Source organism: Desmodus rotundus, chromosome X (assembly GCF_022682495.2).
Source record: "Desmodus rotundus isolate HL8 chromosome X, HLdesRot8A.1, whole genome shotgun sequence".
Taxonomy (NCBI): Eukaryota; Metazoa; Chordata; class Mammalia; order Chiroptera; family Phyllostomidae; genus Desmodus; species Desmodus rotundus.
The window spans coordinates 53,043,250-53,070,749 of record NC_071400.1 but is presented as its reverse complement, the minus strand read 5'-3'; the positions used below and the strand labels follow the sequence as shown (position 1 = coordinate 53,070,749).

The 27,500-nt window shown below is 35.9% G+C and overlaps 1 protein-coding gene across 7 annotated transcripts in view; it reads right to left on the bottom strand.

The window, feature by feature from the left end:
- Positions 1-27,500, bottom strand: part of PLS3 (plastin 3) — a 107,482-nt gene that overhangs the window by 22,050 nt on the left and 57,932 nt on the right. For 5 of the 7 annotated variants that reach the window (XM_053917306.1, XM_053917310.1, XM_053917308.2 and 2 more), the window contains 6 exons: positions 26,037-26,112; positions 24,051-24,134; positions 12,208-12,371; positions 2,561-2,690; positions 1,897-2,029; positions 210-291 (listed from right to left, as the gene is read on the bottom strand). In XM_053917306.1, coding sequence (XP_053773281.1) covers positions 210-291; positions 1,897-2,029; positions 2,561-2,690; positions 12,208-12,371; positions 24,051-24,123 — 582 coding nt within the window. In that variant the 5' untranslated portion in view covers positions 24,124-24,134; positions 26,037-26,112. The remainder of the gene's footprint in view (positions 1-209; positions 292-1,896; positions 2,030-2,560; positions 2,691-12,207; positions 12,372-24,050; positions 24,135-26,036; positions 26,113-27,500) is intronic. The other 2 variants (XM_053917311.1, XM_071220236.1) reach the window with 1 other exon arrangement.

Sequence of the window (27,500 nt, the reverse complement as noted above, 5' to 3'; positions counted from 1 at the left end):
ATTTGAACTTCAGTTCCAACATTAACATTGGGCAAGCTCAAAAACCTTTCTGAGTCCCAGCTGTGTTCTCTGTAAAATCTGGATAACAATCCTGAACTCAGAGTTGTTATAAGAATTACATGAGAAAATACAAGTACAGAGCCTATGGTCTGTAGAACAGGTCCTCAAATAGTAGTTTCATAGAATGCAGTGGAGAGAACAATGCATACCTGAATGATGAAGGGTGTAAGTTTTTTCTTGTTGATTGCTCTTTCATCAATTGTATCAGGGACTGAAAGGTTGATCATTTTACTGAAACAAAATTTTAAAGTGAGTGGATTTATTTTTTCTTGTTTTATTGAATTTATTGGGGTAACATTGGTTAATAAAATAATATAGGTTTCAAGTGTACAATTCTATGATATAGAGTTGACTTATTTTTGAAGAGTCTGTAAATAATCACAAATATTTTAAAGCTTATTATGTGACTCATGTAATCTGAAAAATGCAATATATGGCTTTTATCATATTGATCACCATATATATATGTATATAGCAAATTTTAAAAAGATCAAAGTGTTTACAATAGTTGGGTAACTTCTGAGTTGGGGATTGGGGTATATTTTCTCATTGTATTTTATTTTTGTATTTTCCACATACTTTTATAAAAATGAACATGGATATTGAAAAAAATTTATTGAATAAATGTTAAAAACAGATACGATACCACAGTGAAATTGAATCTCTCCTAGGTTATATAATTCACAATTAAAAATGCCATTTATCAACAAAGAGGTAAAGTTAATTGAGCATGAGATTCTTTCATCTACCAAATATTTATTGAGTGCCTGAATGATGAGCTAAGAACACTATATTTGATGCTGGTAATATAGTGGTGAGAGAAAGAAAGGTTATGTTAATTAGGCTAGCATCTGTAACTTATTAGGAAGAATCTCATGTGGTAAAATTTGGAGTTAAGACTCTAAAGTTTTAGATGTTTATAATATTGCCCTAAAACATGTTTTTAAGCATAAGAAAAATGATGCTATTTCTCTCTATTCAAACACATGGGTAATTATTTCTTTAGCACTTATAAAAGTCAAAATAGGGGATATCTTACATTTTTGAAATCATTTTTCAAACAAGCAAAGTGACCTTATTACAAAAAAGAATTTTATGTATTGTATAATGTCATATACAATATATCCATTGCACAGTTCTAAGCACTCTACATGTATGTAATCACTTACTTAATGCTCAGAACACCCCTGTGAGGAAAGTATAATAATAGAGATCATAATAGATGAAAAGTGAAACACAAAAGGGCTAGAATCTGTACTATAGCTCCACAGCTACCGAGTGGCAGAGCCTGAATATGAATCCAAATAGATCGATTATAGAGTATGCTTTTAACCCTGTGCTACACTGCCTTTATAAATAGGAGCATCATCTGACAAGGTGTTGATAATCTTACATAATTTCTACCAAGATACTGTTGGCTCAGGGGCAGCAGCAGTGACAAAAGCATTTTTCAGAAATAAGTAACTGGAGAATAAGAATTGAAGAGTAGCTTTTATTTTTTTCTTTTGGAAGTTTCGGTACTTTAGAATAAAAAGATACTGTCATGCTTAAATTCAACAGAGCTGTCATACTCTACTGGCTCAATGATGAGAAGAAATCTGAAGCTGAGAGCTCCCCTACAAAGAGGTTTCCAGGCTAAATGATTGCATTTTAGACTCATTGTTTGATGGTACTTTCATGGACAGACCTAGAGATGAAATGAAATGGGCAGAATCGAGATAATTTTCAATTCTAACTATTTCCCAAGATGATGCCGTCAAGCATCCAGAATCAAATACATCAATTACATGGAAAATAACTTAAGAAACTTGTATATAAAATAAGCCAACATCTTACCAAAGCACAATTCCATCGCCAACAGCCTTGAACAGGTCATCGGTATTTGGGTTCATTGGTATAACATGTCGGCAATCGGGATCATTTTCCAAAGCTTTGTTTATCCAGTTAACAAAAGCATATTTTTCTTCCTCTAAAATTATGTCGAATAATAAGAAATCTGTTCATACTCTAGGTTAAATATGACTCTAAAGCGTAAAATAGTTGTTTAGTAATGCTGAACATTAATGTGTCACAAACATGTAGCTATCCTCTTTGGAAACCCATACACTTGACTACAACCCAGAGGCTATTAGGAATTATAAAGTTAACCACATAAAGTGAACAACAATTACAAAAAAAACCCCAGCAGAGTTAACCGATTCTTAGAGAATTTAGTTACGAAATGTTTTAAAATTTATCTTTATATTACTGTAGAACTCTATTATAATAAAGTTTGTCATTGCACATAGTGTATCATGTCTCTTACAAGCTCACAAAGCCATACAATAAATACTTACAAATGCCTTTAAGGCAAATATTAGTTGCAAGTCCAAATACATGTCACAAAGGACTTCTGTGTTCTTAATTTAGGAGTCAATGTTTTTCTAGAGACCCTCCTTGACATGATAGCATGCATCCTACTTAGTTCATTATGTTAACTTAATGTACATGAAACTCTTACCTGAGTAAGAATGCTGTGTTCCTTCACTAGAGAGCTCTGAAGTTCCTCCCAGAGCACAAATTCCTTCTTTCCTGTTGATTGCTTTGCGGAAGGTTTTAGCAATATCACTGCTTTTTACCTCTTGGAAAATCTGTTAATTAAAATATGTTGTCGATTCACAATTAATTTTATATCAGGCAGAACAATAAGCAGGTTTATCTTCTCTTATACTTGATCACTTAAATTTTCCCCCATATGTGATGAGCATTAAAAAAAATATGGAAAACTGGGCTTCAGTTTTTAAAATGGTAAATAAGTGCTACAATACTGCTACTGAAAATGAAGCACCAGAAAGTCAACTGCACACATTTGTCAAAAACATTAAGTGCCACATGCAGTGAATCTGCTTTAAGCTGAAAACCAGTGTGGTTCAAAGACATAGGTAAATCTGTCAATTTTCTGTGAAAACGGAGGCTTTGTTCTTTTCTGGAGATAAGAGGTTGAAGGATCCCCCTTCTTTAACCACAATTCTTAGTACAAAGAAAGATGAAAATTTATGACTCAACCAAAAAAACCTATTTATGGGTATGATAGAGGTAGCTCAGTAAAAGATTGTTCAATCAAAATGTATAGAATAATAAGGTGAAAAAATGTGTTAAGTTGGCAGTAATAGATCGCTATTGACAATAAGCACAGAAAAGAGGCTTTTCAGTAATTGTCTTGTTCGAGCATTTATAAGGTCCAACCTCGCTGCACAACAAGGAGAATGGCTAACTAAATGAACTTGCAAATTCTAATTGTCCAAGAGCAGGTTGTAGAGCAAAGCTAATGTCACACCCTACTCTAACCACTTGGTTGAATGAATTGACATTCTAATGGACTGTCTATATATTTCTTAAATACTAGAATTTGCCTAATGCTAAATTTGTTCCTGATCTACCAATGTGCATGGCTAAATTAAATTAATCACTGCCAGTAAAATGAAAGCAAGATGTAGTGTCTCCATAAAAATTTATTTAAAAGGTGCTTAGAGTACTTAAGTGTACTTATCATAAGAAACTTACAGCCCTAATGAAAAAGTTGCTGAACACACAGAAAATAACTTGAAGGCCTTTAGCATTACTGATAAGTACATTCTCTCACACACACAGAACAGGGTCGTTTCAGGTTGTATCTGGGAATGCAAGCATGAGTAGAAGCTGAAATCCAGCCCATGCTCCACTAACCAGGCCTGCCCTATGTCTTGCAGTAAGCTGTGGAAGGCAGACAGCAGGAGTGCCTTTTCACATTTAATCTTTCTAGGGTGGGCACCTTTTTGTAATTAATATACCTAGGAAGCAACTTTTTATAACAGAAAAGTTACTACTGGTGTTATCAGTGCCCCTATTGAAGCAGGGTGCAGCCAAGAGGAGGGCCCCAAGAAGGGATTTGTAGTGGGGTCCAGGACTCAGGGTGTCCAGGAAATATTAGAAAAATGTATGTAGGATGTCTTCACCCCCACAGGCCTGAGCCAGGGGGGATGGGACACATGGAACAGGGCCATTCAGAGCTGTTTTGGGTAGCAAGAGCTTTGCAGCTAACCCCTGGCACAGTCATTTAACATATCTATAACCTTTAACTGGTTTCATGGATGTGTTAAGTAGCTGTGGCCATGCTTTGAGCCAGGGGGATGGGACCAAATTCCACCCAGGATGGGACTGGGAAGTAACTCCCCCTGGTTACAGGGCCTGCGTGAGAGCGTGGAGATGATTGGCTCCATGCCATGGGGCCACACCTGCCCAGACTTACTATGGCAGCCCAGTAAAGCTGGAAGAATACAGGGATGCTGGCAGGTGTAACTGACTGTAGGAGGAGTCAGAAATGGGGCTGCAAAGGAAGATGGGTGCTGGGATTTAAACCTAGGCCCGGCAGCCATAGAAAAGAGAGACCACGCGGCTCCATAGTAGTAGAGGAGGGCCACAAGGTTTTGGGGGAAGGAGAGACCACGCGGCTCCATAGTAGTAGAGGAGGGCCACAAGGTTTTGGGGGAAGAAGAGACCACGCGGCTCCATAGTAGTAGAGGAGGGCCACAAGGTTTTGGGGGAAGAAGAGACCACGCGGCTCCATAGTAGTAGAGGAGGGCCACAAGGTTTTGGGGGAAGAAGAGACCACGTGGCTCCATAGTAGTAGAGGAGGGCCACAAGGTTTTGGGGGAAGGAGAGACCACGCGGCTCCATAGTAGTAGAGGAGGGCCACAAGGTTTTGGGGGAAGAAGAGACCACGCGGCTCCAAAGTAGTAGGAGGAGGACCACAAGGTTTTGGGGAAGGAGAGAAGAAGAGACCACGCGGCTCTGAAGTAAATGGGGGAACCACGAGGTTCTGAAGCAAGTAGATAGATAGAGGTCCATGTGGTTCTGAAGTGGGGAAAAGGACCACGCGGTTCTGAAGGAGAGTAGAGAGGACCACGAGGTTTTGGAGTGCTTCTTCTTGCCACGCGGCTTAGGCAGCAGGAGAGACTTTGCAGCCATAGAAAAGGGGAGGAAGGACTCTTGCTGCTGGGCCATGAGAAGGTGCCGCATAGCTTTGGATTAACTGGAGGTTGCAGCAGCCACCCAGCTGATGGTGCCGGGAGCCTGAATCACGGACTTCTACTTCCTTTCCTGAGACACGGTACCCCGGACTGGGCACAGGGAGAGGGAAGGACTGTGCATCTGTGGGTGTTCTAGAGGACTTTAGTATCTTATTGAAGACATTAGGTCATTATTCTAAGTTTGTGTAACTTTTAAATAAACAATTCCTTTCCTTTTCACCAGTCTCTGGCATTGAGAGACGTCTTTTCTCTGGCGGCGGGCATTGCGAACCTAGCTGGTGGAGGCGTGGGGGAAGGAACCTCCAGAGACAGAAAGGCGGAATCCTTTCTGTAATAATTTATCGTGAACCACCCCCCCCTCTGCTCTGTAACACTATCACAAAGTCATCTTTTCCTGTTACCTTTCTTATACGCCGACTTTCCTTGGATTTATAAACCCAGTTTTATAGAGGAAAATAGTAAGCAGTAAGTTTTATAAAATTAAGCTTACTCAATTTCTATAGCTGGGATTTCATACTATACCTGTAATTTCAAAGGCAGAATTTTAGAATGGATGTGGGTGTGTGTGTAGGGGTATATCTATCTGTACATGTATAGAGACACCCCCCCCCACACACACACTGACTACTCTAAATACTGCACACAGCCGGCAGCATCACTCTTCTTTCTCTCTGGCTTCCTTGACTCCTGTAGTGTGAAGCTGACTCATGCACTCTGGGTAATTTTCAAATTATTAAAATTATTTTTACTTATATTCTGATTTTTTTTAGTCCTTTAATTTTATTCAATTTACCTTAACTTACAAGTTTATACAACAAAATGGTTACCTGGGAATGTAGCAGTCTTAATTGTGATGCATTTTGTTCCTATAACTTCTCCTTTTACAACTATTATTTTGGCTCAGTGAAAAAACAATATTCAGCCCTGACTGGTGTGGCGCAGTGTGTAGAGCATCATCCTGTGAACTGAAAGGTCCCCGTTTCGACTACTGGTCTGGGTACATGCCTGGGTTGCGGGCCAAGTCCCTGGTTAGGGACATGCAAGGGGCAACTGATCAATGTTTCTCTCATTCATCAAATCAATGTTTTTATCCATCTTTCGCCCTCCCTTCCCTTCTCTCTAAAAATAAATAAAATCTTAAAAATATTTATTTTTTGTTTTATTTTTTACATTTTAAAAAATATTTTATTTATCTACCTTTAGAGACCAGGGAAGGGAAGGAGAAAGAGGGAGAGAAAACGTCAATGTGTGGTTGCTTCCTGTGTGCCTCCCCCTGGGGACCTGGCCTGCAACTCAGGCACATGCCCTGATTGGGAATCAAACCAGTGACCCTTTGGTTCACAGACCAGCACTCAATCCACTAAGCCACATCAGCCAGGGCAAAATCTTAAAAAATATTTTAAAAAAGAAAAAATATTCACTATTCTACCTCATTCTGAATCTACTTCATTTAGTAAACACATTGTCCAGTAAATTAGAATCTAAAATGTGTATGTTTCCTCATGACTAACATACTATCAATCACTGGAATGACAAAAAGTGTTTGAAATGTTACTGCCTCAGAATGACATATGAAAAGTTATTTTTCTCACTACAAATACCTTTGCATCAAGGATCACTTGCTTTTAAAAACTAGGAAACAACCTAATGTTTCCATGATCACAATTTCAGTGGAAAAATACATCTAAATTTATATACATCACAGAAAAGGGGAATGATACAAACAGCAGTGGTAGTGGTAGTAGTGGTAGTAGTAGTAGTAGTAGTAGTAGTAGTAGTAGTAGCAGCAGCAGCAGTAGTGGTGGTAATAATAATAATAATAAAGAATGCTGTGCAATATTGTAATACAATTACTAACACAGGTATAGTTAAACTTCAGATGCTCAGGAATGATATCCAAACTTGCAATTACATTAGTTAATTTTTTTCTATAGTTAATTATTCATATTTATTTATTTATTTTTTATTGTTGTTCAAATACAGTTTTCTGCCTTTTCTCCCCACCCCTCCCCACCACCCTACATTAGTTAATTTTTAATTGCCTTAGAAAAGTTACATGACCTTCATTTTCTAAATAGTTTTTTCAAATTATTACAGCCAAGCTCAACTTTCCGGTTTTATAGTATTTTCCTCTGTTCTTTAGATTTAAAACATTAAAAGATAACAGATAATTGAAGATTTATGTACATGTAAAATTGATTCACTACATGAGAATCTGTATTTTATTTGCTACTTTAGAAAAGAAATTGCTGGAGTAGATGACAAAGCTATTGGGAATGATACAAACAGCAGTGGTAGTGGTAGTAGTAGTAGTAGTAGTAGTAGTAGTAGTAGTAGCAGCAGCAGCAGCAGTAGTGGTGGTAATAATAATAATAATAAAGAATGCTGTGCAATATTGTAATACAATTACTAACACAGGTATAGTTAAACTTCAGATGCTCAGGAATGATATCCAAACTTGCAATTACATTAGTTAATTTTTTTCTATAGTTAATTATTCATATTTATTTATTTATTTTTTATTGTTGTTCAAATACAGTTTTCTGCCTTTTCTCCCCACCCCTCCCCACCACCCTACATTAGTTAATTTTTAATTGCCTTAGAAAAGTTACATGACCTTCATTTTCTAAATAGTTTTTTCAAATTATTACAGCCAAGCTCAACTTTCCGGTTTTATAGTATTTTCCTCTGTTCTTTAGATTTAAAACATTAAAAGATAACAGATAATTGAAGATTTATGTACATGTAAAATTGATTCACTACATGAGAATCTGTATTTTATTTGCTACTTTAGAAAAGAAATTGCTGGAGTAGATGACAAAGCTATTTGAATATAAGCCTAGGCTAACAACAATCTCTGAAATCAGGGATAACACAAGGCCCAACTACTGTGCTAGAGACTTCTCAGTGAATATTTTCTTTTCTTTTTTTAAATTTTCACTGTTATTCAATTACAGTTGTGTGCCTTAAGAACCCTGAAACACCAATCCAAAAGAACCTATGCACCCCAATGTTCATAGCAGCTCAGTGAATATTTTCAAAGCTGCCATTGTGATTCCAATGGCAGCTTTGAACAGATTTGCCATTGTGATTGCCAAACATGCTCACTGTTTCGTGCTATTTTCCCTGAAGAGGAAGAACTTGTTTATCATGTGTGAACAAACTCCTGGTGTACACTGCTCACTCTAGGTCTACACATCTTTTTCAGTTTCTTTTATGGAATATACAGGGTCTACAAATAATGCCCCTATTTAATTACAAAACTTTATTACAAAATCATAAGCATGTAGTTTTGTAACATAACAATATCACACTCAAGCACACCATATGACATTTCAGGTGATGTGTTCAAATTAAAACTATAAATTATGACACCCATATTATAACCCTATCAACCACAGTCAAGTAGGCGTTACTTCTGCCGGATGCTGTATATGTTTCTTATTCCTTTTAAAAGTTCCATCTCCTTTCTAGCTCAGCACAGAACTAGTGGCCAAACCCAAAAAAAATCCGGGGGCATAGAACTTAAGAAGGAAGTATTTCAGAAAGAACTGCAAAAAAAATATTGACTGGCTTCCAGTGTTTGAGGCTTGTTTTCAAAGTAGCAGGTTTAAATGTGCACTTTGGCGGCAGGGGGTGGGATGAGGGGGAATCTGTTGTAGGCCTAAACTTAGCGATAACATGAAAAGAATACTGCTCTTTAAAAAAAAAAGAACGAACTACCAACAACTAATACCTATATATAGCATTTGATATATGCCTGGCACTGTTCTAAGCACTTTATTTGATGTTGGTACTATTAGTAGAAGTTCTCCAACAGGTCAACAACTTGTTACCATTAAGAAAAAGCAAGCTTCTCACTGTGAAAATAAGAATTTAATGCACACATCTCTGCTCAAACTTATTGCTTTGCCAGTCTTTTTACAGGTGCAAGAAAAAAAAATTATCTTTTTAAAAATAATGTTTTAAGTATAAAAGCCCAGTAATATAATTTTGAATTACTTACAAGAAACAAAATCAGCACATCAAATTTAATTTTAACATTTGAGGTTTACATATAATTTGGGGACTCTGCCTCATATATACTCTACTGAATAACAAAGGGCTATTGTTTAAAGTCTGGTTTGCAATGAACACCCCTTAAGCAGCAATTTAAATGAAAAACAAAATGCTACCATGGAACAACAAGTTTATTTCTATTTTTTTATGTTAATACCTGACAGGAATAGCTTCCTCTTTCTCAGATAACTAAGATCTACACATATGACAACTTGTAAGTTGTTTCATTGATGACAAAGCTGATGGGAGTGAACAAACATTTGGTTAAACGCCCATCTTTTTTTCAGTACAGTCATGGTGGTATCATTTTGAAACTTCAGGCAGGTTATTTTTATTGTCCTTCATATTTCAAATTTCTTGAATAGAAGGAAGACAACTAGAAAAAAACACTAATTCCCTGTGTAATGTTGGGCATATCACTTCCTTCTTTAGGAACCCAGGTTATTTTTTTTAATTTGAAAAATAAGACTATAAATGTATTGATTCCTTCCTATTCTAAAATGTATATTTAAACAAAAATGTCCTTATTAATATTTTACTTTAAAAATCCCTGGTGATGTCAAAATTAGTATGCATGTTGCTTTTTAACAATATATTAAGGTAATCACACATCCTCTATTAAAGGCCACAAACAGCTGTGTGGAATCTGCAGTGTTTCAAAATCTATAAAATTGTTTCTAAGATCATTGTTCTAAAACTCACTTTCATAATTTTATCTTTAACAATACTGGCACACTGAAAAGCTTAATGATTTAAGTCTGTTCTTTCTAGATTCAAAAATTTTAAGCAGCAAATTATATTTTTAAAAACCCAATCACAGTTAACTACTGCTTTAAACTGCCTTAAATTCACAATTAAACATGCAAATACAAGGTGAGCAAGTTATATATCAAAGGACATGCAAGTGCTCATATTGCAAGTCAACTGCAACTTACTATTGAACACAGAATTCAAAACAAAAGCCTTTGGCAGTAACTGGAGAGAAAAACTGTGGGGAGGAAATCAGTATTTCAAAAGAAGATGGCAAGAACTATATCATTATATTTATGACACGTTTGTATTTTTAAAACAGTAACAACACCCCTGCCCCCAAATGCTATCAGCTGAGTAGACATCATTCCATAGTCAATTTGCTTCTTGAACTCTTATGACGCTCTTAAAAGGGGTTAATCCTGATTGGAAGAGAACATATCAGAATTTCAGTTGCTGTGGTTACTGATAGGGTATATGTTATCATTTCAGGTATCTTGGGGCAAAAATGAACCATAAAAAGAAAGGATAGGAAGGCTAGGAAGTTTGTGATAAATATTAGGCACTAATTAGCTATTTGCAAATATTGTAAGGAATGCCCAATTAGATCTAGTCAAACTCAGTCTTAAATTAATAATAAAGACAAAATCCTAAGGGTGTTCTTTTCTGACATTCAATATTATTTTGTATTAGTTTCAGATGTGCAGCACAGTGGTTAGACAATTATATACTTGACAAAGTGATCCCCTGATAATTCAAGTACCCACCTGGCATCATACATAATTATTACAATATTACTGACTATTCTTAAGGATGTTCTTAATTGAGGAAAGAGGCAACAGCTATTCTTTTTTTTTTTTTTTTTTAGAGAGAGAGAGGAAGAGAAGTGAGAGAGAGGAAAAGGAGAGGAGACAGAGACAGAGAAACAGAAACATCAACTTGCTGTTCCACTTATTTATGCATTCATTGGTTGATTCTTGTATGTGCCCTGACTGGGGATCAACCTGCAACCTTGGTGTATCTGGACTATGCTCTAACCAAGTACCCGCCCAGGCAACAGCTATTCTTTAACACATATCTCAAATACTTTGTCAGTGAATATGGACTGAAAAACGGCACATGTCCAAAAATTTAAAACTCACTTGCTAGCACTTAAAATAATTAGGATTCAATAGTGAGTGCTGCCCTGATCTATTGGTCTGGCTCAGTTAATTGGGCATCTTCCCGCAAAGCAAAAGGTCGCTCGTTTGATTCCTGGTCAAGGCAGGTACCTGGATGTCTAGGACACGCAACCTGACGGATGTTTCTTTGTCACATCGATGTTTCTTTCCCTTTCTCCCTCCCTGTCTGTTTCTCTAAAAATAAGTAAATAAAATTTTTTATAAAAATAGTGAGCGCTACACATAATGCCCTCCAAACACTGGGTACAGAACAATGAACCAGGTGCTCAGAGGACAAAGTTAAGAAACCAGGCCCTAACCTTTAAGAACATTATTTTATGATACTAGAGAAGAACAGAAGAATTTTTATTTACTTTAAAAGATTTTATTTATTTAGTTTTAGAGAGAGGGGGAGGGAGGGAGGAGGAGAGGGAAAGAAACACTGATGTGTGGTTGCCTCTCCCACGCCCGCAATTGCGGACCTGGCCCTCGACCCAGGTATGTGCCCTGACTGGGAATCGACCTTTATGTTTGAAAGGTCCACAGGCCGGCACTGAATCCATTGAGCCACACCAGCCAGGGCAAGAACAGAAGAATCGTTAAATGCCTCTTCCAATGACCTAAAAAGATATGCTTCTAACTTTTAATTATCAAAATTATCATCCTAGAGAAAATGGCGCAGCTAAATACTATCACAAGAGTAGCTAATATCTTTTTAATCAGAATGTTCAACTTAGGAAACTTCCAAGACTGTGAGTCAGGGTGTATCATTAAAACTTGGGAGCATACTGTTCACTGAAGGAGAGAGAAAGGGCACTTTAAGGATTTTATTTAGTACTTTGAAAAATGCCCTTTAATGAAGCCCCAAAGGAGACTGTTCACCTTATAAAGTGAACAGTGTGTTATAGCTTTAGGTCAGTACTCTTTTTCTCAATTCTTTTGTTAAGATAGTGTAATGGTTAAAAGAACTAACTAAATTTAGTGGATACAATGAGATAAATTGTATTAGTTATAACAGTACTAGTATGATATATTTAGGAACTTACTAAGATGGTACTTACGACTATATGATCCCACTAGACAAAGGAACAATAATTACTTGTAAAAATGGTGGATTTTCACATACTTACATAAACAAATTCATCAAAACTTATCTTTCCATCTTTATTTCTGTCACCATCCAGCATGAGTTTCTGAATAATTTCTCTCACTTTATATCCCGGTAATGGCATATTAGCTTCCTTGAAAAGCTCATGAAGTTCATAGTCACAAATGAATCCATTGCTGTTGAGATCTTTGTAAAAAGGAAGAGCAAACAAAAAAAGGATAAAAATTTTAAAAGAAATAAATTAACTTATTATTTTTCTTCATTTGAGGCTGTTTGTGACCTCACCTAAATACAATTTTGCCCGTCTTATTGTTTGGTATCTAAGGTTGTTTGAAAGGGAAAAGGAAATTTTAACAGAAAGGGCAAGGTTTTATATCAGGTAGCCTTCATGTTAACAGCATATAAGTAGCTTTGCTTAAGATAGCAACCCAAACATTAAGAAAGCATAGTCATTTCATAAAATCATTACTAAATCATTAAAATAATTATTAATAGATCAGCCCTGGCTGGTGTGGTTCAGTGGATTGAGCTGCTGCTTGCAAACTGAAAGGTCACTAGTTCGATTCCCAGTAAGGGCACATGTCTGGGTGGCAGGCCAGGTCCCCAGTAGGGGGCATGCAAGAGGCAACTACACATTGATGTTTCTCTCCCTTTCTTTCTTCCTCCCTTCCCCTTTCCCTAAAATAAATAAATAAATACAATCTTAAAAAGTAGAATAAATTATGTACCAATAAAACATTGATATGGTATTAAAACAATTTCTAATATAGCTATTTGGGTCTCTTATGTTCCTTATTCCTCCATTAATCTAATAGAATAGTTTTATGAATTAATGCTGATTATATTACAAAGCATACCTGAAATTAAACTAATATCTTCAATGCCAATTTCTTAGGAGTTAATCTAAGTAAACATTAGTCCAAGACAAATATAGACTTCACAAAAATAATTGGAGTTCTGAGTAATGTGCTTACTATGACTCTATAAATAACCTTTTGTATGTGTGTGCTACTAGAGCTTTAGTAGAGTATATATATCTCAGTACTGATGATGCTTAATCTGAAACTGTTAAATGAAAAAAAAAACTGATCAATGACAAAAAAAGTTAGTTTAATGAGAAAGAGAGCTAATGTACAGAGGGTTGTAATCACTTGAGCATACGTTTTTTTCTTAATAAAGGCAGTTGGACTTTCACCAGCAATTTCAAATACCTACTGTTCAACAATGCTTTTTATTCCTTATGTTCCCAGTCATTTTCATATATAACTTTATTTATTATAATAAAAGGAAACAATCTGAATTGAGAAATGACCCAAGATGATCATGGCACTGTTAAAAAAAAAATGTTTTGTGAATAATTAATCTATTGGATACATTACTTAAAAACGCTGACCTGGTTTGAGTGCCAGACTGTGAACCAAAGAGTTGCTGGTTTGATTCCCAGTCAGGGCACATGCCTGGTTTGTGGGCCAGATCCCCAGTAGGGGGCATGTGAGAGACAACCGCACATTGATGTTTCTCTCCCTTTCTCCTTCCCTTCTCCTCTCTCTAAAAATAAAAATAATAAAATCTTTTTTAAAAACCACAAAACCTCTACCAGAAACAGTTCTTAGGATTGAGGATATTGCAACCAATGAAAATCTTGCTGTCAAAGAGCTCACATTCTAATGACAACTAATAGGCAAAAATAACATGAAGTATGAATATAAGATATAATATAAATGCTACGAAGAAAAACAAGGCAAGGGATTAGACTAGAGGCCAATTTTCTCTGCTTCATCCAGGGGACATTCAGAAACTTCTGGAGATATTTTTGACTGCCACTTTGAGGAAGTTGTATTTAAATGAAAACTTACTTGAGGTAGGGAGCAAATCATGTGGATATCTGGAGAACAGACTGCAGGTAGAGGAAATAGCAAATGCAAAGTCTGTGATGTAGAACAGTGTCTAGTGTGTTTAGGGAACAGAAAGATCCAATATGACTTGAGCAGAGTGAGCAAATGGGGAAGTGTGAGATGAGGGTAGGGAGGTGATCATAAAAGCTCTTAAAGGCCATGAGACATACTTTGGACTTTATTCTAAGTATTATCTAAGTGTAATTCATATTAGCCAAATTTTTGCCAATTATTAAAGTACTAAATATCCTGTATGAAACTATTTCTCCAACACTTTGAAGGATGAAGAAATTCTATGTTTAATTTTCATGACATATATTTAGAGTGAAACAAATATTCTTAGAGATGATTACATTTTAAATCTATTAGTTAAAATCTCTATGTTTTTAAAACATCATCCCAAACTACTCAACAACTCTGAAAATCACTCACATTTCCTTCAAGGTAAAACACTTAATTCCCCCAGGGCACATCTTCACTTTCTTTGATTTGAATTTATACAAAGGTCATACATCAAACACTATACTAGTAAAGTGTTTATATGTAGAAATCAATCCAGCAACATCTGCACAGTCACTAAAAAGAACAAAGTAATCCACAGGGTGCTGCAGCAGGATTTTAGCAACTTTTGATGAATGAAATTCTTGGGTTTCAGTACACCTTCTCCCATGCATATACTGATCTGTTCCTCCCATTTCTTTTCTTTTTTTTTTTTTTTATTGTTATTCAATTACAGTTGTATGCCTTTTCTCCCCATCCCTCCACCCCACCCCAGGTGAACCCACCTCCCTCCCCCCTCTCCACCCTCCCCCTTGGTTTTGTCCATGTGTCCTTTATAGTAGTTCCTGTAATCCCCTCTACCCACTGTCCCCGCCCCCACCCCCCCACCCCCGCCCTGGCTATTGTTAGATTGTTCTTAACTTCAATGTCTCTGGTTATATTTTGTTTGCTTTTTTCTTCTATTGCTTATGTTCCAGTTAAAGGTGAGATCATATGGTATTTGTCCCTCACTTCCTGGCTTATTTCACTTAGCATAATGCTCTCCAGTTTCATCCATGCTGTTGCAAAGGGTATAAGCTCCTTCTTTCTCTCTGCTGCGTAGAATTCCATTGTGTAAATATACCATAGTTTTTGGATCCACTCGTTTAAACAGTTAACACTGAGCTCACCGCAAGTGTGGCACAATGAAAGATACACAGCATAGTTTAAAGGACACACCAGTGGGAGTAATGGGATACAGGACAGAATTTCATCTTGGCTACTAATTTGCACAATTTATCTCTCCAGATCTTAGTTTTCTCATCTGTAAAAGGAGTGCTTTGGATCAAATGATCTCTAAGGTCCCAGTTTGGCTCTAACACACCCTGATTCTAAATTCAATATACACAGGACTTCACAAACCACACACATACACACTTTTAAAAAAATGAGGTAAAATACTAATGTATATTAAAAGCAAATATAGAGTAATATTCTGATGAGCCTTACACCTCATTATCTAAATAAACAGTGCTTTATTTTTCTGACACCTTTATTGAAGGAGATACCTTATTCCTTGCAAGTATCAAAACTGTCCATTTTGCCCTGGATGGTGTGTCTCAGTGGTTCAGTGCCCGCCTGCTAATCAAAGGGTTGCTGGTTGGATTCCGGGTCTAAGGCACATGTCTGAGTTGCGGGCCAGGTCCCCAGTAGGGGGCGTGCAAGAGGCAACCATACGTTGTTTTTCTCCCTCTCTCCCTTCCCCTCTCTAAAAAATAAAATAAAATAAATAAAATATTTTTAAAAATTAAGAAAATACTTTGTCTATTTTAACAATTTCTTATAGAAAAATATTTTTAAATATATTCTACTTTTCTTTGACTTCTGAAATGACATATCTGAGCATAATTTAACCTTGTTACTGACTCCAGTTTAGAGCTAGCATGTAACAGGTACTTCACTGTTCTTTTTGTATTCTCAGTGATATAATAGAAGCAGATGGTAGAGATGTTTAAAAATAAATATTGGAGAACTATAATGAATTCAAAGGTACATGAAAATCAAGGCCCTGAGAGTATAGTTTATCTGGCAGTTTATTTGAAATAGAGGTGTAGGCAATTGGGAGAGCCACCACTTGTGTGAACTGCCCTGAAATAACCTCTTATGCACATTAATTAGAAGCTCACTGTTGTGATTAAAAGATGCTAGAAAGTAGCCACCCTAAAATATAACTAACATAAAATAACCACATGAGGAAACTATATTTTGAAATCAGAGTAGTAATAACAAATGCTTTTAGTAACTGACATTTTAAAGGGCGGGAGGGTTGGTGGAACAAGAATCTGTCATTACCTGACAATCTTATTAGGTTGCAAATCCCTTGATAAAGATTCTTCTAAATCTTTTTATCTCCCACCCCCATTATGTCACACAGTACCTTGCGTATAATAAGCAATGGGAAAAATTCTTTTTGTAGTGTCATTGATTCTCAGGTATTAACCAGTAAAAGAATGCTCTAATCTAATGAGCATTAAAAAAAAATTAAACAATGACAAAAAAATACAGAAATATGACTACAAGACTAAATGGCAATTCCATCAGGAAACCACAATGACAGAAATATCATTCGATCTCATTCACTTTGTTCTATTCCTGTCCCCACCCAGCAGCCTTCAAATCTGTAATTTGGTTTTCTAAGTGGACACACCCACCCAGGAGTACCCAAGTAGACAACCAGTGATGGTTGTCAGGTCAGGACCTCTTTTGTGTTCTTAATGTAGAAACCTGCTCTACTTTATTAAGAGAGGCCATGTGATAAATTGAATGCCATATTTTGCCGTGTATAATGCATACTTTTTTGCCCAAATTTTTTAGGGAAAAATAAGGATGCACATTATACATGGGTAGTTCCTGAAATACTCTGCATCTGTTCTTATGTTTTGTCATTATTTGTTACATAAAAGTACCTGTACTATAATATGTTCAAAAATAAATGCTGGCATTGCTTTATAATACAAAAACAAGTATCTAAATATAAATAAATAATTGAATTAAATAATTAAAACAAAAGATTTTTCCCTGACAGTTTGGAACAAAACTGTGGGTGCACATTATACACGGGAGCACATTGTACACAGCAAAACAGGATGCCTACTCTGTGGCAGGCACTGGGCTAGATACCAGACACAGAAATTAATCAGGCAGAACATCCTGGTTTTTACTTGAAACCGTGGCTTTAAAACCCAAAATTTTTGAGTCACCTGGAATACCTATCCTATATTTTTGCTGAGATGAGAAAAGAACCATTGAACATGTGTAACTTAGTTTTACAGATTTTAAAAGCTATTCTGCTACTTTCCCTTATTTTATCTGATCTAGCTTTTACTACCTCCTGTAAAAGTATTTTTTTCTGTTCATATTTTTCTTTTTTTATTGAATTTATTGGGGTGACATTGGTTCATAAAACCATACAGGTTTCAAGTGTACAACTCAACAAACATCATCTGCACACTGCACTGTGCACCCATTGGATCAAAGGCATTTTAATGTTAGTGCTAGTTAATTATATCAAGCTTTTTTGGCTTTCAATTGTTCTATTTTTTCATTTATTTCTTTATTTTTAATTAAATTTATTTGGGGTGGCACTGCTTAGTAAGATCATATAGGTTTCAAGTGTACATTTCTATGATATGTGTGATCTGTATATTGCATTGTGTGCTTAAGCTCCTAAATCATATCTTTTGAAGAAAACAATTTCAATAAGAAGGCAGAGGGAGACTAAAAAGGTAGCTTGCAATTAATTCTACAAAATCTCCCAGCTGGTAAAGTACTTGAAAGACAAAATTGGGTGCAATTATTTTTAAAGAGTTTTATGCTAATTATATTTCCAATCCCCAGCCAATGCATGCACGTGTCTGCACACACACACATCCCCTTAAACTATATCTGAGATCTAATGTGATGTGCTTTGAAAGGGCAGAAAATGAGATAGCACAGTGGCATTTTAGAAAGCGTCCATCTCATCATTGACATTATTAAGCAGGAGCTCAAAACTATGTTTGATGATGAACTTTTCCTTTCCTAAGTTTGACATAAACGTGGGAATTTAATAAACTGACCCAAAACACAGAGACCTAGACTGAAAATAGTTTTAACAAGTGGAAACTAAAATCACAACCTCCTGGCAGGATGGCAGTCTTTGATTTTCTCAAAGTGCAAATATACTGGGATCCCTTTCTGACTAATTTGCCACTTCTTCATTAACTATACATTGGCGTGGAGTAGGACAGGTTCTGCATTTTGAAGACTTCTGTTCCAGCAATATACATTCAACCATCTGATAATAAGATATTATCATACAACCTGTATTATGTAGAACATTCTCAATGTTTCTGTAAGCACATGCCTCAACTTGTTGGTCCAGAAAATATGGGTACTACCAGTATACATTAATGGAAGGCAGGAACAAAGAAACTCCGCCTACCCACTAAACAAAGTTTCCACAGAAAGTAGAGCTAAATTCCAATAAATTGACTGTGTTCTTATTTTTAAAGAAAAATCATTACACTTAAAAAAACAATCCCTAAGAGGCTCCCAACACTGCACCAGAGAGGCCTGTCTTTCATACTGGTTACTGCATTATCAGGAAGGAACCAACTGTTCGTAACAACACGTTCTCTCCCAGGTGTCTCTTCTCTTCTCTCTCAATCTCTCTCTCTCTCTCATGACACATGTAGGTTCACATCCGTATGTTGTTTTAAAAGAAACCTCATTATACTCTTCTGCCAAGTATTATTTTAAATGCCAGTTAACTCTACGAACACCCTCCTCCAAGTAACATTAAAGTAAATAAACTTATTATGCAGCCATGTTCCTGCAGAAGTTTGGATCACACCAAGAATGCATATCCTTAAAAGGAAATGTTTTTCCTCCCCTTGCATCCTGTTATTTAAGCTATTTTAAGTACTTGTCTGGAGAAAGCTGAGCCAGAATTCAAGTGGTTTTGATTTTAGCTGCTGTTTTACACTGCCCATGTCCAGGTGGCATGTGGAGCAATCTATCACTTCAAATGCATCCTTTGGGGTGCTACTTGCTCTTATAAATCTGACAGTAAGAAAGACTGGGATTTCCTTTGACCCTCTCTTAGGGTGTGTGTGTGTGTGTATGTGTGTTTTGCTTTAACCACCCCTGAATCTATGTAAATCTAGTATTTCTCTTTATACAGAGGTCACATATGTGTGTCCTCATCTGCAACACAGATGCAACCTCTTTTCTAACCCACTCTGGACAGTGCTCATTAGGACCTAAAGAAGAAAACAATGAAGTGCAGATGCACTTCCTTTCAGAAAACATGGTTTGTAAGTTCCATTTAGTTTAATCAGTATCTTCCATAAAATTTTTGCACTAAAAAAAGACAAAAGGAATCTAACAATAATGGATTTACATCCATACACACACGACCTTGAATGCCCATGAAAGCCCACAACATACTGATTTTAAATACTTGGCCAAAAGACTTGTGCAGAAGAATTTAGATTATATTCCATCCTAAGAACTAAGCAGTAAAGTCAAGCTTTCATTGGCATTATAATTTCGGCAAAGGCAGCTGCTAAACATCTCCAGATGCTTAGCTGAACATAGGTTTTGCCTTTCCTAGTTTATACCTTTTGAGGTAGCTCATTCTAGTAAATATAAGATGCACTTTAATGGGTCCCAGATGAAGGTAGAATGAAAGTTGCTAAGAGTTCATACTAATAGTAGATCCCCTGAGGTGGAAGTCAAGTACAGCTAATGGCTGAACAAGGTTAGAGAGCTGAGACCAGGCAATCAAAAATGTCTAGCAATCCTTTTCCAACTTAAAATTTCCAGCAGTTGGACCATCATTTTCCACCTGCTGCCATTTTTTTCCATCTTAAAAATACACAGCTACACACACTCACATGAATGCATTCTCACACACGTGTGCTCTTGCTTTCGTCCCCTGACACATGCACACACTTTTACTCCATCTTCCACACCACCGATACATGGTTTTCAGACTATTCCAAGACCTCCATTTCTAGTATTCCATCCATAATTAACCAGGTGGCACAGTGAAAGAGCACTGGTAAGTTTATTTGGGGGAGGCTACAGTTTTTATTTTTAAGTCAAAATTAAATAAATACACACTAAACCACCATGCTTCTTGTGGCATCACCCTGATGTGGTTTTACATACTACAGAATATCAAGTAATTTGAAACAACTCAACTTCTTGAGATGAGAAAATCTGGTACAGCTACAATTGTCATAACCATCATTTTTTGGCTTAGTTTGGCAGGCAACCTCAAAGCAATATACCCACACCATTCCTAGTCATTTAAAAAACTCCGTTATTCTTTTATTTCAAAACTGCTGAAGTCGTGTTAAAAAATGAGGGGGGAATGGTGGAATGAAGGGGAAGGGAGTAGTCAAAGAACATGTATGAATGACCCATGGGCATGGACAATGGTGTGGGGATTGACTGTGGGAGTAGGGAATGGGGTGGGATACAGGAGAGCAAAGGGGGAAAAATTGGGACAACTGTAAGACAATAAACGAGAATAAAAACATAAAGTACAGTATCAATAGCTTAGGAAGGAAAAAAGTCAGATGTGTTAGCAGGACTAAAGACCAATCTGAAAAGACTTATGTTACATGAATTTATCTTTATTACAAGTAATCATCCAAATGATCACTAGTTTCCATAACAAGAATGTAAAAGGCATATTCAAGTTGGTAGATATTTACTTCTTAAGTGTTCTGAAAGCTTAATTTCTTCTTCTTTAGAAAGAACTCAAGCAGCATTGCAGCATTTAAATTAAAAGACAAGTATTATGAAGTAGGAAAAAAATGAGAGCCAAGGCTTCTGCTATGCCAGTGGAAAATACTGGAAACAAATGTTAAGAAAATTAAAATAATGAAACAACAACAAAAAAGACTACTTGGAGCTTAACACTAAGCAGGTGCAGAAAGTGAGTGACATGAGAACTTTTAAATCCTAATACTCATTTATTGCTAGTAAGAATTTTAAAGCACTATTAATTGATTGAACAAAACCTGTGATTAGTGGTAATTACAGAGATTTTTCTCCACGCACTTATTTTGCTGAATTTCTAAAGAGAAAAATTAAGGCTACCATTGTTAATAGATGGGAAAAATCATATAATGATTTCTGTATTTTGTCACAATTGAATTGAGATCAAGTAGTCCTCACTACCCACCAAATAAAAAAGAATTGTCCTTGACAGGAAAATAAGTTATGGAGCTTGTTTTAAAAATCAAGTTTCCCAGAATGAAGAAAAAAATTTAAAGGATTTCCATAACACCTTTGACAGTTGCCTGAGGGCACTGTAACTAATAACAACTAAAAACTGCAAAGATTTTCAAAGAAAATGAAAAGATTCAGCTGGATCCTTAAACACTTTTCTAAAAGACTACACATTAGCCTTTGTTATGCTGAAAAAATATATAAATTTTATGTGCTATAATGTAATGGCCAAAACCTTTAGTAATAAATTCTACCATGATGAAAATCTTTTTTTTTTTAGCAGCAAAAGTTCCCATTTATTGGTCCTTCTATATATTCCAATCACTGCTAAGTGGACTACAAGCAGCACTAAATTTAAACCTTTTAGCAATCCCATGGGGAAGTATTATTTAAGATCCCCATTTTAGAGATGGAAGAACTGAGCACTAAAAAGTTAAATAACTTCCTAAAGTCACACAGTAGTGGCAGGATTGACATTTCTTTTTTAAAAAAAAAAATTGTATTGATGTTTGAATACAATTGTCTCCATTTTCTCACCACCACCTTCCCTTGACCTACCCACCCCCATCATGATGAAAATCTTCATAAGAAAGGCCTTTTTGTGTTTATGGTTGATAGCCACAAAGTCCCAGTACATGAAAAGACTGTATAACTCCTTGGGATTCAATCAATTAAATTTCTATTGAAAACCTAACATGTGTGTAACACTGAGCTGGATACTGAGGGAAGAATACACAAGAACAAAATGCAGAACAGGAAGAAATTTGGGACTCCAGAATTCCTATGTACAGCATATAGAGTAACAACAGCTTGCATACATTAGGAACACATGCCTGATAGGGATTCCAAGATGTCGTATGGTCCAAACTACTGCCTTTGGGAAGCTGTTTACCAACCCTAAATCCTACAAAATGTATGATTTAAAATAAGGTAGCAGTTCCAACAGTGACCCTTTCTTGCAGTCCAACTCTAATTGACCTCTCACTTAGTGCAATTTAACCCTGTTTCCTCCACAGAGGTAATTGATTGGGGAGCCCTCTTTATATCACTAAGCTTTTAAGGAGCAATTAGTCTCTCTTACTGATAAAGGTATTCCAGTCCCATCAGGTAAACATATTTTTACCTGATAAGTTTAAAAAATATTATTCACACAAATATTTCCAAGATGTGTCATGAGAACAGGGCCTATATTCCAACAATAAACATTTATTTGAAGAAGCAAGGCCTTGAAGATTAAAAATTAACAGTAATAAGTCATGGTCTCTACTTCAAAATTCTACTCATAAAGAAACACATTAGGCTTTCTGCAACACTGAAAGATGAATTTAAATAAAACAGAAGGTTCAAAGTAAATGTAATCCTTACACAATTATAAGGCTACTTCTATAGAATAATGAGATTTAAAAAATCTCACAGCCAAGAATTCAGCTGCTCTTTTTTCATAACCATTCTAATATCCAACTGGGTAGTAGTCTCACAGTCAGTGGTATCTATGGACTGCCTTTTCACACACACACACACACAAAATCGTGTTAGATTCTAGACTGTTTGATTTTTTTCTAGTTAGAATTCTGATGGGATTATGAATAGTCATTCTGGCTGGGGCTAATTACTCTTTCTAAGAGGTGCCTTCATAGGAAATGTTGATTAAAAATGTATGGAAATCGCCCTGGCTGGTGTGGTTCAGTGGCTTGAGTGCTGGCCTGTGAACCAAGGGGTCGCTGGTGTGATACCCAGTCTAGGGTTGTGGACCAGGTCTCTAGTTGAGGGCACATGAGAGGCAACCACACATTACTGTTACTCTCCTTCTCTTTCTCCCTCCCTTCCCCTCTGTCTAAAAATAAATAAATAAAATCTTTTAAAAAATATATGGGAATAGGGATGTACATGTTCTCACTTTTCACTAATGGGATTTTCAACATAGGTCAAAGACTAGATTCAGATATAAATGACAAATCATTATGATCTAACTTTATATACTTTAATCAATGAGATACCAAATAGTAATAGTTTACTTCTCTAAACACATGTTGACTCATGTAAGCACATACATCAATAATAGTTCTTATTGTTTTCTCATTATCTCTACTGACTTGACCTGAAGTCTGGTACTGAAATTTGGAACGTAAATGCCTTAGCAAAAAAACTGCTTCCATAGCTGCTAAATTCTAAGACTTGTTATATGATATTAAAGGATAAACCAAATGGCATGCTATGACTTCTCATCTTCTACTGATGCTATAATGTGAAGGTAGGACAACAGTCTACATTATGCAAAGGTAGTAAAGATACATGAAAAAAGCAATAAAACCAAGCTAATTAGGGAAAGGCAAAACAGCATCTAATAATTCTTAACATTTTCAGGGGTCACATATCCCTTCGAGAATATGGTAAAAGCTCCAAATCCTCTCCGCAGAAAAATGATTCACCAAATATGACAATATCATAAAATGTGTCTAAAAATGTCAAGAGCCACAGCAACACTAGTCCCTGAACCAAAAACCTTTGATCATGTTAGATATTAGATATAATTAGAAGCAATACAGTTTAAGTGTAGCTTTTAAAACTTTATCACATAGATGTTTAACTGTCTTGCCCTAAGGTTTGTAATTAACCACTCATATAATTTTTAAGAGAAATAACTTTGGTTAGGGCCAAATAAAGATTGCTTTACTATAGCTATACTGCAAAAAAAAAAACTTACCAACTTTTGCAAAGGCCTCTTTGAGTTCATCAAGCTCATCTTTGGAAATCTGAGTGGTAGTCATCTCATCCATTTAAAGAAGATCTGAAGAGAAACCCCAGAGGTTTCAGACTTTAAAAACTTTTTGTGATAAATATATTATAAACAGTTATTTGAAATTCTCATCTAAGGAATGATTTAAACAGAAAACCAATGTCATCTGAATAGGTTCCCATATTAGTAGCTACAGCTAAAATAAAGAAAACAAACAAATGAGAAGACATAATTTACCAAGTTACTCAGAAAAAATATTCCTGAATCTTATTTTCAGATTATATGGAAGAGCCTAGGTACCTGGCAATGACAGTAAACAGATATACAATAGAAATTCTTAGTTGCACATGACCAAAGATTCATGTAAAATATAACTTTCCTAGCAATCCATTTATTTTTTAAATTTATCTTACTGTTTATTTCCATTTTTCAGCTTTATTGAGATGTAATTGGCAATAATATTATGTAAGTTTAAGGTATACAATTTGATGATTTGAATATATGTATATATGTTGTGCATAGATTACTACAGTCAGATTAGCTAACATGTCTTTCACCTCACATTCACTGTGGAAACACAGATTTTTAAAAATTTTACTGATTTTAGAGAGAGAGAGGAAGGGAAAGAGAGAAACATTAATTTGCTATTCCACTTATCTATGCATTCATTGGTTGATTCTTGTATGTGCCCGAACTAGGGACTGAACCTGAAACCTTGACTTACCAGGATGGGGAAGATGCTCTAACCAACTGAGCTAGACAGCCATGAAAACACTGATTTTTATTTATATATTTGTTTGGTTGGTTTTTTGTTTTGAATTACTTTATTGTTGTTCAAGTATACTTGTCTACATTTTCTCCCCACCTCTCTACCCAACCCCAGCCAAACCCACCTCCCTCCCCCACCTCCACCCTCCCCCTTGATTTTGTCCCTGTGTCCTTTATAGTAGTTCCTGTAAACCCCTCTCCCCACTGTCCCCTCCCCACTCTCCTCTGACTATTGTTAGATTGTTCTTAACTTCAATGTCTCTGGTTATATTTTGTTTGCTTTTTTCTTTTGTTGATTATGTTCCAGTTAAAGGTGAGATCATATGGTACTTGTCCCTCACCGCCTGGCTTATTTCACTTAGCATAATGCTTTCTAGTTCCATCCATGCTGTTGCAAAGGGTATAAGCTCCTTCTTTCTCTCTGCTGTGTAGAATTCCATTGTGTAAATGTACCATAGTTTTTGGATCCACTCATTTGCTGATGGGCACTTAGGTTGCTTCTAGCACTTGGCTATTGTAAATTGTGCTGCTATGAACATTGGGGTGCACAGGTTCTTTTGGATTGGTGTTTCAGGGATCGTAGTCCCATATAGTTGGTTCTCTTTTCATTTTAATGCTGTTTTCTTTAGCCATACAGTAGTGTTTTAATTTAATGAGACCCCACTTGTACATTCTTTCCTTTATGTCCCTTGCTTTAGGGGACATATCGGAAAACACTGATTTTTAAATAGCACACTAACACCTAACAGTCACTCCCATTAAAGGAAGAATCAATTAAAACAAATTACATTTGCCCAAACAAATTACATGATATAGAAATACACAAGTGGTGCTAATAAACATATCTTTATGCACATAACATTATTTGAATTTATACCCTTTCAGATTTGGCTCTATTTTACCTATTTTGCCAATGGAGCAGGGGTTGGCAAACTATGACCTTGGGCCCAATCTGGGCCAAGTATAGTTTTTATAGATAAACAAACATTTGCAGTCAATTTTGATGATAAGGCACATTAACTTTAAACCCCAGTAAAGTGAAATATAATCTCCCACAAGTTCCATTCCTTTCAGTTTCCACCATAATGCAATACACATTTATAATGACTGATTTTTAAAAATTAAATAAAAACAGGCTTTTAAAGAACATAAAATAGAACCTGCCTGTTCATAAATTTTTCTTACCTGTGATGTTAAAGACTGTCAATTTCTCTGTAGATAGTAAGTTGGCTAAAAACACTTTTAAGAGTGGTCTCAGGATCTGTAAGGTAAGGAAAGATCTTCACTTAGATTTGATGTCAGGCATTTTAAAGATTAAGAGTAAAAAGCAATTTTTCATAAGTCAACCTGCAACCCAATGATAGTACTTTTTAAAAGTATTTTATATTTTAGTAACATGATGTTCAACACTTTTGATTACAAAAATACAATATAAGATTTATTCCAATTTCCTTTACGCACATTTTAAGGAATCACGTTTTCAATACAGAATTACTACCCATCGCCATGAACTATATCATAAAAAACAACAGCAGAGAATGTCTGAAAGTGAGACTGCCTGAGAAAATCCCAAACATGTGGCCTCTCCTTTATCTCTAAAGGTCCTTTCCAGTTTGGGCAGTTTGTCAGTCAGGAATAATCAGTATGTGAGTTAAAAAAAAGGATATTTGATTTTATTCTCATACCACCATGTCACCTCCATAAAAAAGAAAATTAGACAAAGATGGTCCTGGACATAACCCCACCTGTCCTACCCTTCATTTCTGTTGACCACAAGACTGAACAAGGAAGAAATCACTTTCCCTCTTCCTCATATCCCTTCCCAGCACACGTAGACCCCAATCTTCACACAGTTTTACCAGTATTTTAGGCATCTGTTAGATGCCTCGTTTCTACCCACAACATACTTACAATCTGGGGAAGGCAAACATGTAAATAATTATAAATCAACACAAAGTGAATTAGTGGCAGCCATAAAGGATATAGAAGGAAAGGGGCTCAGGAAACTGTAACAAGTATTAACTCCTCAAGTAGGCCAGGAAAGCAGTACTTTTGTTCTCCCTTACTCAATTACAAAATACTTAGATCTCGTGGAAATGATTTGAAGGCACCCATACACTTAAAAATACATTGATACAATGCAGCATTTAAAAACCCTGAATATGCTTTCAACTTTTCTAATTTCTTATTCCAGTCTAATTGTCTTAATGAAACCTAAGTAACTTCTTACATCTGTAATTCAGATTTTTTCCTATGGGAAACGTTAAGAGGCACACATGAATAGGAATAAAAAGGAGAATTGGAACATGTATATATATTCCAAATAACATTTCCAGGTAAATTCGGTATAGAATAACAAAATACTTTAATTTAGGAGACTTTCACTTAAATATATTCAATTTCATTTATTTATAATTATTTGAAAGTAAATAAATAAATGCTACGCTGAATTACGTGAGCTAAAACTAAAAAATACAAAGTGAAATTTTTTTTATTAAATACTTTTGAATTTTATTGTTGTTCAAGTACAGTTGTCTGCCTTTTCTCCCCAACCCTCCCTACCACCCCAGTCATCGCCACCTCCTTCCCGTTTCACCCCTCCTTGTTTTTGTCCATGTGCCCTTTATAGTTATTCATATAAATTCTTCA